This window comes from Protomyctophum parallelum (genome assembly GCF_964188405.1).
Source record: "Protomyctophum parallelum genome assembly, chromosome: 11".
NCBI lineage: Eukaryota > Metazoa > Chordata > Actinopteri > Myctophiformes > Myctophidae > Protomyctophum > Protomyctophum parallelum.
This window is the reverse complement of record NC_139707.1, coordinates 24086413-24097341: the sequence shown is the minus strand read 5'-3', so window position 1 is coordinate 24097341 and position 10929 is coordinate 24086413. Positions and strand designations below refer to the sequence as shown.

General features: G+C 43.2%; 1 protein-coding gene across 2 annotated transcripts in view; it reads left to right on the top strand.

The window, feature by feature from the left end:
- fn1a (fibronectin 1a) overlaps nucleotides 1-10695 on the top strand; it is a 55756-nt gene extending 45061 nt beyond the window's left edge. For both annotated transcript variants that reach the window (XM_083777294.1, XM_083777293.1), the window contains exons 38-49: nucleotides 75-164; nucleotides 266-457; nucleotides 1607-1696; nucleotides 3540-3645; nucleotides 4089-4308; nucleotides 4692-4871; nucleotides 5314-5452; nucleotides 5866-6033; nucleotides 7193-7318; nucleotides 7526-7632; nucleotides 7819-7938; nucleotides 8973-10695. In XM_083777294.1, coding sequence (XP_083633420.1) covers nucleotides 75-164; nucleotides 266-457; nucleotides 1607-1696; nucleotides 3540-3645; nucleotides 4089-4308; nucleotides 4692-4871; nucleotides 5314-5452; nucleotides 5866-6033; nucleotides 7193-7318; nucleotides 7526-7632; nucleotides 7819-7938; nucleotides 8973-9041 — 1607 coding nt within the window. In that variant the 3' untranslated portion in view covers nucleotides 9042-10695. The remainder of the gene's footprint in view (nucleotides 1-74; nucleotides 165-265; nucleotides 458-1606; nucleotides 1697-3539; nucleotides 3646-4088; nucleotides 4309-4691; nucleotides 4872-5313; nucleotides 5453-5865; nucleotides 6034-7192; nucleotides 7319-7525; nucleotides 7633-7818; nucleotides 7939-8972) is intronic.
- The last annotated feature ends 234 nt before the right edge of the window (nucleotides 10696-10929 follow it).

Below are 10929 nucleotides of genomic sequence, written 5' to 3'. Positions count from 1 at the left end.
CACACACACACACACACACACACACACACACACACAGCTAGCCCCTCTCTAATGCGTCGGTGTCTTTTGTTCAGGTCTGCTGCCAAGCACCACCTATAAAGTCAACATCTACACTCTAAATGGGAATGGACGCAGTTCGCCCTTCACCCTCACGGCCACCACAGGTACCACAACTACAACAGTATTCTTCACTCGCCACTGACCACAAGCAGTGGAGACATTTATAAACGTATAACGTTTCTCGTCTGTCATGCGTCTCTTCCAGCCAAGCCAGCAGTGATCCCACCCACCAACATCCGTTTCACTTCCCTGACCCCCGGCAGCATCGCCTTCACCTGGGAGCCATCTCGTAGCACGGGGGTCACCGGTTACTACGTCACCTACGAGGAAGCACGAGGCATACCCAGAGAGCTCACCCCCAGGCCCCATGCAGGCCAGAGCTACGCTGTTGTCAGTGGTGAGGGTTGATTATAGATGGACACGTGTGTGGCAAAATCGTGAAAATGTGGTGCAAATCTGAATATATATTTCTTTCACAGCCAACGTTTTTAACTCAAATCTTTGCTTCTGGGGGTCCCTGAAACAACATATTTTCAGATGGGGGTCGGTGGCCAATTACATATACTTTTTGGGGTCCTTGAACATGAAATAGTTTCATGATTTAGAAGATTTGTTTTTAATCTGGTTGGTCTCAGGTCTCAATGGGTTAAGGGATGGCAGTGGCCGCCTGGGAATCGGAAGGTCCTCCTCCAGGCCTTGTGTCGAGGTCCCTGAGCAAAACACTGAACCTCTAACTGCCCCATTAGCCAGTGTAGAAGTCCTCTCTCCTGTCCTGCAATAGTACTGCAGGATTTTCCAGTCAACCATGCTGGGCATGAAGTCATCTTCCCGCAGTTGCAATGGAAAAAAAGTCTGGATATATTATGTACACTCAGGCTCTTAAAAAACACATGCACATGTACTGAGAGGTCCACGTAAACACCTTCACACCCACATGGGTGCGCTATATGCTCATAAAGAGGGACACACATACCCACAAATACTGTGCAGTGCATTTGTTTTTTGTTTTCTGTATTATTGAGTGGTGCAACCACTCAATGTTGCAATGTCCGTGTTAACCTATGTGACTATGAGCACCAGTATGACTATGAGTACCAGTAGGGGCGCTGTTGTGCCAGAAACAGAGAGAGAGAGATAGTGCTGCACTGTTGCCTGCTAATGAGAGAAAGAGAATGAGAGAGAGAAGGGGGGGGGGGGGGGGGGGGATTTGCACCACTCAGTTCACACGGGTGTGATTTTGTATTTGTATTGATATACAGACATTTTTATTTAACACATTGTTGACTTGTTGCCCATGAATAATGAAAATAGCTGATCTTTTATGCGATGTGACACGTGAGCTTATAGATTTCTAGATTTTCATATTTTGTGACACTTTTTGAGAAATAGAAAATGCCCAAAATTGAGACACCGGGGGTAAAGTGGTTAGGCGGTGTCATTCAGCACCCACATTGCCACAAGGCACTGGGTTCAATTCCCAAGTCGGGACCTGTGCAACGGCTGGGCTTCATTTAATGTGTAAATAAATATGTTTGTTTGGTTGTAGGTCTGAAACCAGGAACCGAGTATGTCATTAAGATCGTTGCCCTGCAGAATGCACTGAGGAGCACAGCTCTGGTGGGCAAGGCCAGAACTCGTAAGTACATGTTCAAATCACCTGATGATATAGGCCTGTCTATCAATTGAATACAATCGCCATATTATGTTTTTGGATTTAAAAAAGCCAAAAAAAGAAATGTCATGCCAACCCATTGAAAACAAAAATCAAATGTAATCTTTTTATTAACAATGAAAATCCTGCTGCAGCAGCACGTATCGAGCTTTAGGGCAGTAATAAGGTAACAGCGGCTACTTCCATTGAGTTCAGTGGAGCATTCTGTTCCTGAAGCTATATAGCTCTGTGGAGCTTGATTATTTCAAGAGACATCTTGTTGGGTCTGTCTACCTTAAGTACAATAGTGCAATATTGATTAATCTGGCAATGCATACTTCTCAGTTTATGCATTGGGTAGAAATTACATTTGGAAGTCTTGTGTAAATGCAGTCAGAAAAATGTTTAGCAATTTTAGCGCTGTGCTGCACCCTGCTGCCTTCTATCTGTAACTGCACTCCCTAAATTAATCCCTTGACACCAGAGCATGTGAGCGGAGCGGAGCGGAACGCGGAGCGAGCGAGGGGATTTTGACGTGAGCGCGGAGCGGGTTTTTAAATGGGTCAGATTGACTTCCGGAGCGAGAACTGTCCTCCGCTCCGAGCCGCTCAGTGCACACGGCACGGCACTGTGCAAGCTTGGCTAGCAGTTTACATAAATCATTGCCTCTCAAGACATTGCGTGTCGACAGTTTACATATCTGTTCTTTTGGATTTGGACACATGACGATGGGTAGCCTACAAACTTGCGGCATGGTGCTCGCAGTGGTACATTAAAACAAATGCCATACTTCGGTTGATACATTTGAACTGGGTCTGTTTTAATTATTCTATCAAGCTAATTTACATCATGCTCCAAAAAGGCCTTCAGGTTTAATTAGCCAATTTCAGCATTTTATTTTCCCCCCCGTCATTTCTTTCTGCTGAGCGGAGCGAGCATCTGAGTGGAGCTCGGAGCGAGCACGGAGCGGGGAGTGCTCTATGCGTAAATGAAGGTGAGCGCTGAGCGAGCGGGGAGCGGCGCGGGGGGAGATGAACGTGAGCGCGGAGCGAGCGTAACAAAAGCCGTCGAGAGTGAAGAGCGGAATTATCGGCCGCTCCACTCCGCTCACATGCTCTGCTTGACACTGATTGGTGGTCACTTTTGTCTCTTTTGTACTTGTGTGAGTTTCTGCACAACGTTCACATCAGTAAATTATTTTATATAGCATACCATGAAAAAAAAAGAAAGAAGCAGAAAAAACGAAACAGTGGCATTCTACTGATAAAATGCAATCCAGCGGATCCATACTGTACTTCCGTACTGCACAAGGGGGTTCCACCACACCTCAAGCATATTTTAGGCTGGTCCGGTGCATCTCAGGAGCAGGAAGAAGGAAGGCACTGGAGCAGACTTGCACAGTTAATTTAAAGCCTTTATTTAGCAGGGTGCAAGTAAACATGATAACAGGTCTGACCTGATGAAGACGTTATAGATACATCGAAACGTCTCTTGTTTTTTTACTTGCACCCTGCTAAATAAAGTCTATAACTGTCTGAGTCTGATCCAGTGCATGTACTTCCATGGGACTACCTTTTTTGCGGAGCCTGGGTTTCGATGGGTGCTGATGGGACGCTTGTTTTACAGCGCCGGCTACTGCTAGTAGTAGCCGGAGTTATATAACCTCACAAAAACTAAACCTAAACCTAACCCTAACCTGTAAAACAAGCACCCCCTCAGCGACCATCGACTCCCAGGCTCCGCAAAAAAGACTCCCCCGTACTTCCATAGTGCTTTGCTCTGCCTTGCTCCTAACAGCCCGCCCACCTTTTGTCTCTCCTCCAATCAGAGACAACTCCAGATGTATTAACCCCTGAGCTGCCCCAGCTGCCTGTCCCACACAGACCCGGAATCCTGTCCCACCTGGATGTCCCAGAAACCTTCAACGACAAGACGTAAGCACAGACTAGTTATATTCTTTTGTGCAACCTAACTGATCTACAAGCTCACTGGGATTTTCATTTATTGTACAATGGAGTATAAATCAGGGTTTAAATGAATACTTCACACCCCATTGTGAATTTTTAAGTTACTCACTCCGTGAAGTCTTTGGGTAATTCATGGGTAATTTTTGTTTTTTGTCGCATTCCTTCACGATGAGTGAAGAATCCAAAAATTAGTTCAACATAAACAATGGCAAAGCTATATCCAAATACATTTAAATATTTATTTTACGATTATACGAGTCAGTAAGTTATTTTGGGGTGGAAGTATTCCTTTAACCCGTACCGTCCTGGTGGCTGAATAAAAACCCAACCATTTCTGTCTTATCTACCCTCCTCTCTCTCTCTCTGCTTTTCTCTCAACCTTACATTGTCCTGTTTCTTTCTCTTCCCAGTTTCAACACCAACCACGTCCACTTAGCTGGAACCGGAGGCCAGAGCCAGCCGGGCCAGCAAGGCCAGCACATCTACACAGAGTACCAGAATCTGGGTCCTAACAATGGCCTTAATGTGCCTGGTACTGGACCTAGGGAAGGACAGAGACCCACGATTGGACAACCACTGGTCTACATCCCTGTGCCAGGCCCTGATGGAAACAGAGTACCCTTCGTCAGCGTGAGTGAGACTCTCTTTCTTTTCCTGCCTTGATCTCCTTACTCCCCCCTCATTAGCCTGTGACTGGCTGATCACCCCATAGTGATGATTTGATTGGCTGAGCAAAGTACGTATAGAAGATAAAAGTGAAGGCAGAAAAGTGAAGACGCCAAAAATGATTGGCCAGATTTGTGATGATTTGATTGGCTGAGCACACAGAATGTGATGTAAGATGACGTATGTTGATAAGAGCGCCACTCACTTCACACAAGTGTGATTTTCTTAAAATGAGACAATGGGAACTATGCACGAAAACGAATTTCACCCACTTGTGTGTGTAAGACTGTGATGTGACAATAAAGCTGATTCTGATTCTTATATCTTTGGTCTGTTTGGTCCGACAGGTGAACGAGGGTCGGCTGCCTGGCCTCGGGGGTCTGGCGTTTGGCTTCCCTGACAACGAGACAGAGTTGCCCCAGGAAGCAAAGACTCTGACCACTCTCTCCTGGCAGCCCATCCCCCACAGCACCGAGTATGTGGTGTCCTGCAACCCTATCACACACCTGGAGGAGAAGACCTTCCAGGTAATTGGACACGCACATGCACACGCACGGACGCACGCACACGCACGCACACACACACACACACGCACACAAACACGCACGCACACTTGTATTACACTCGTGTGAAGTGAGGGGCGCTCTTATCATCATACAACATCACACATCATCTCATTCCGGCCAATTAGAAATTGCGTCCTCACCTTCGTCAAAACTGCCCTAATTAGTCTGATTAACTTTAAATTTCATACTTTTCGTACAACCGTCTCAGCCGTTCTACGAGCTCGCATGGTAGATTGTGAGCTTCTCGGACAGCTGCTGGACAAATATCGATATAATTCACATGAGGCACACGTGCATAATCACACAACTGGGAGTACAGACTTTGCACACGGACACACACACACACACACACACACACACACACTCACATGCTTACTAATCTCTTTGTCTCCCCCTCGTGTAGATGACACTTCCTGGAACATCCACCAGTGCAACACTGATTGGCCTGACCTCTGGGGCGTCCTATAACGTCGTAGTGGAGGCCATGCGGGGCGAGGCTAAAGAGAAGGTTCTGGAAGAAATCATAACCGTGGGCAATGCCGGTACAGTATTCTGTCCTAGTAATATGTATTTAAATCATAACCGTGGGCAATGTGAGCATACAACTTTTCATGCGAGCACATTGTCTCATTTGGGACAATTGTGCTTAAATACAGGAATATGGTATTTTGTTATGTGTAATGTAACATTTGTTTGTATTTTAAATAATGAATATTCATTACTATACTGCACGAGGATTACAGTAATTGGTCAATGTAGTTATGACTAATGAATATAGTAACTGTATTTGTAGCAATTGTGCCATTGTGGGCGAAAGTTCTAATCAAACTGCTAGTTATTGAATGAGTAAGGATGAATTTGTTCTTTTTCTATTAGCATTAGCAGAAATACGTCGGTAGATCTGAAAAACAACACCCATCTGATCGTTCTTTCTCTTTCTCTTCCATCCTCATAGTTCCAGGTGACCTCCCCATCGGCACCAACCGCGACGTGTGTTACGACACGTTCACGCACACCTACCACGAGGTGGGCTCCGAGTGGGAGCGTATGTCCGAGACCGGCTTCAAGTTGTGGTGTCGCTGCCTGGGACTGGGCAGCGGCCATTTTAGATGTGATTCATCCAGTGAGTGGCTTATTAACCCCATCCCAGCATGCTTTGCAAACACCCGACCAAGTGCAATAGAATTAGAGCTCTTTATGGATTCTATTCAATTTATGGGACTTTATAATACATGGAGTGTGAAATGAATATTCTTTTACGCATGTCGTAACGTCTCTGACAGAGGAACGGCTTTCTCGCCAGCCATATTCGACTTTTGTTGTTTGGCCAATCTTCTCAGTTAAATAAAGGTCTTCATAATAAATGTAATACAAAATGATAGAACATAAAGTTCTATTCTACCACTATGTAAGCAATATCACACAGCAGGGGGCGCTATTGTTTTTTAAATCAGTACAGCTGTGTAACTATAATTAGTCATTTATCTGCATGTTCTCAAAAGTCATTTGTGGTAAGTAAGTAAAAATTGATTTAGTTAGAACATCTAGTAAATATAGAGTTAAAAGTCCCATTGCTGTCATACTCTATGACAGCACTCTTGAAAGCCTCTTGTCCATTAAAATTACTTGGTCGGAACTTATTGTTGAAAAATCTTGCATGGATAGCCTTGAAATGCGATACAGTTTATGCAATTGTATACATTTCATATTCTCTCTGTGTGCGTGTATATATATATATATATATATATATATATATATATATACATTCTATCCATGCTAGCCCCATCTGCTGTGTTTCTAAAAAGTAAAAACATGGCAGCTTAGCAAATTGCTGTAGTCTTGGTTATTGTATTGTCTGTCAGTGTGTTTAACTTGATGATACCAAAACCTGAGACAGCAACTTGCCGCAGTGCAAATGCCATGAGTTCAAGTGTGTGTGTGTGTGTGTGTGTGTGTGTGTGTGTGTGTGTGTGTGTGTGTGTGTGTGTGTGTGTGTGTGTGTGTGTGTGTGTGTGTGTGTGTGTGTGTGTTGTGTTTGTGTGCCTAATACACAAGATGAATCTATCCAAAGTGACAACCTGCCTTCACAAGTAAAACATATTAGACTGTCTCTCAAATTGAATGAACACTCCAGATTGTGTATGAACCTTATTAATTAATGGATTAGGAATAATGTGACCCCCCCTCACCATCCTTAACCCCTCTCCTTTCTCTGCTCCACCGTTTCTAATTCTATCTCCCTGTGTTGTCCTCCTACCCCACCTCTCCTTCCTCCCTCATAGAGTGGTGTCATGACAACGGCAAAAACTATCGCATCGGTGAGAAGTGGGATCGCCACGCCGAGAATGGCCACATGATGAGCTGCACCTGCCTGGGCAACGGCAAGGGAGAGTTCAAATGTGAACCGCGTAAGTAACGGACACGATGCTTGAGAGAGCGTACAAATGTACCTGCAAACTCTCAAGTTCAATTATGTTAGTCTGACGATTGTGAGTGTGTAAAGGCATACAGGTACAAATTGATGCGGAAGCACAAAATTATTTACTCGGCAACCCAGTTTAAAAAAAATGATATGTAATGGTATTTTTGTTGATTTTGATTTGCGTTTCTTCCAGATGAATCGACATGTTATGATGATGGGAAGATGTACCAGATAGGAAACCAGTGGCAGAAAGAATACCTGGGAGCCATCTGTACTTGCACCTGCTATGGAGGGCAACAGGTGGGATGAGAGAGAGAGAGACAGAGAGAGAGTGTGTGTGTGTGTGTGTGTGTGTGTGTGTGTGTGTGTGTGTGTGTGTGTGTGTGTGTGTGTGTGTGTGTGTGTGTGTGTGTGTGTGTGTGTAGGAACGCATGCTTGTCCATGTGTTTATGTGCGTACAATAACGCTTCTCCATCGCTGCTTCAGGGCTGGCGTTGTGAGAACTGCAGGAGGCCGGGAGGACCGACCGAGGTGGACGTTGACCTCCTGCAACCCGTACACTCAGATGTCTACGACGTCTACAGAGAGAACGCCTTGCGCAAGCTGGTTAGTGACTCCCTAATTGTACAACAGGATATGGTTCCTGTCTGGGTATTAGACCTAATCACCAAAAGACTGTTGGCAGACCTTGTGGCAATATCATTTACATAAAAGTGTACGTCCCCCTGGATGTCTATTTCTGCTATCATACCAAACGTATTCACTGCTACAATTTCGATGCCGCCAGCATCTTTCAAAATAAAGGTGCTAGAGTGCCAGCAGATATGGCAGATTTTACTCTGAAAAGCATTCCGTTCCCCCCCAAAATCGGGAGGCATAATCTTCCATTCTTACCTTGCGCTGGTTACGCTAAAGTCTCTCTAGAAGCGTTAATATTCCAAACGAAAGGCATGCTGAAGTCAGAAATTAAGACAGAACATTGCCCATCTGGTCAAAACTATGGAGAGTTCCCTAGATTAGGAGATACGAGCCATTATTTTGCAGCCGCAAACAAGGAAGTATATGGCAGTGCACATGCGCAAATCAACAAGGAGTACATTGCAGAAGGAGAGGTCAACCAAAACAAAAAGATTTATTTTGAATATATCAATAAAAAAGACCAAAAGACACCTATACACGTCCTTAGCACTCATAACTAATAACTCATGGAATTCATAGACAATTTGTGATTTAAGGGAAGGGTGCAGGGGGGAGGTGTTGGGGGGCGTTCAACCTAGTTCCATGTGGGTGTGGGAGGTCCCCCCCACACCTTTGAAAAAAAGAAGAAAAAAAAACTTCTGATGAATACCAGAATCACACAGATACCCCCTCAGATCACAATTGTCTTTTGTACCCCTGGTTTAAACCGTATGTATACTTAGTTGCACACTGGCGTCGAACACAGCACAACTTTGAGCGCATGTACTGTAGATGCTATTTTCGGTGTTTGACACACGTGTTCAACTAAATGTAACTCAGTCTTGAGAGAATTTACTTTACTGAAGATGAACTTACTGAAGCGTCTGGCATGTGCATTCCCTCAGCAGATGTCCATAACTAAAAGAATGTCTCCCTCCCCCTCTCTCTGCTTGCACCTGCAGAACATCCAGTGTCCTATTGAATGCCTGAGACCAGAGCTGCTTGCTGACGCGCACAACACCTCAGAGTAGTGAGGAACGGAAGAGGAGGAAAAACGAGGAGGATGGAGACAAATAATAGGGACCCCAGAGTCTCGCCACAGAGTCGAGACCAAACTCTCCTCCGCTATTACACAAGACTTTTCTTTTACTGTGCCTTAAGAGACTTTTCCCTCAACGAGACATTGTCGCAATAAAGGCCTTCTCCGTGCCTCCCAGTGCCTTGAAAAGACGCCCGCTTTGCCTTCTCCCAAGATCCACCCTGCGTATCCATGCTGACCCTCTGCAGAGCCAAAATCAAGCGTTTTAATCAACCTTTACAGTCTTTACTGTTGCCCTGCAATCAGGATTTCCTAAATCCAATGTATTTTAGAAATAATTGTATGTATTGTGTTGTTTGTCCAGTCTACCAGAGCACCATTTCTGCTGCTTCGACACCTCAAACTGTCCTTCCCCAGCGCCAAAATCACTCAAACACACTCCACTCCAGCTGCTTTGAGCACAGGAATTGTGTCGTTTTACATTTATATTTTAACATGTTTTATTTGTATATAAAATCAACCCGTTCTCATTCTCATTGTATATTTTTAATTTTCTTTAACCAACACTAGAATCTATACAGATCAAAGACACTCTTGACTCAAAGACACTCTGTTCTTCATGGCCCACAGTGTGGCATCGCTTTATTATTAATTATTACAGACATAAGACATTGTTTTTAATAGTGGGAAGAGCCAGTGAACAAATTAGTCCCTGTCCTTCGTCAAAGTTGTGGCATTTCCATATTGTGGAGTCTTGAATTCCAAGATGAATTCCACATAATCTAATAACATTCCATGGCATGTTGTACAATCTTCATGTCATTGTTGTCTCTGTCTTCAAAGGCATTTCAACCAGGAAAGAAAGTTGTGTTCCAAATTAGGGCTGCAACTATCAATTATTTTCTTATTGATATATATATATATATTTTTTTTTGATTAATTGAATAGTCTTGAAGCACATTTTTATATGAATATCACCAAAAAAGAAGAAGAAATGTTTTTTATAATCGACTAAATTGAGTAGTCTGATTAACCACTTAAGCCCTATTTTATACTAGAACAAATGAGGTATAGACCCAGAAATGGCCCTCGGTTCTATGTCGTGGTCTGAATATTTACAAATTTACATTCAGTTGCTGCCATTTCCGTGCAAGTTATTGAAAATATAAACTACAAAAACGAATTTATGCTTGGTTGTGTACCGTGTAAATTTGCTGCTCACAATGCGTTGCGTTTTTGTGTTCAAATGGTGGTCTGCATATACATGTGATTGTGTCAACTCTATTGAATGCCACTTGAGAATGTTTGAAGTTACAAGTCAGTTGTTGTAGCAAGTACTGTTATAACTATTCCATAGGTGATAAGCAAAAATCCACTTTATCCACTCTTTATTGAAAGACATGGAAAATCTGATATTGTTTTCAGATTATATGCATACAGGTTAGAAATGTGTTCATAATGTTTAGAAAATACTTTTTTAATTCCTATTTTTTTATTTATCCCTTTTATCCAAACGTTTTGTTTGAATGCTACTTTGGGGTGTACACTTTGTTTGTTTATTTGTTTTTTATATTGTTGGTGCCAAAGTCTGAACTACTGTGGACAGTTCTTTTTAATAAATTTGGACAAAATCCAAGTCAATGTGATTATTGTATTGTTCAATATGTTTTTTGTTATCATCATCCTCATCAGATTAGTAAATGTAACTAAAATGTTTTGTTTGTAGGCTAAGTCAAGCATATTTTTAGCCTATTACAGTATTTGTACATCATCAAACACAGTATTCAGAATACGGTTTGGTGTTCTGAAAACTGTTATACTGACTGACAAAAGACGGGACGTAAAGGCTCAGTTCAAATGGTGAGTTGGATTTTCTGGGC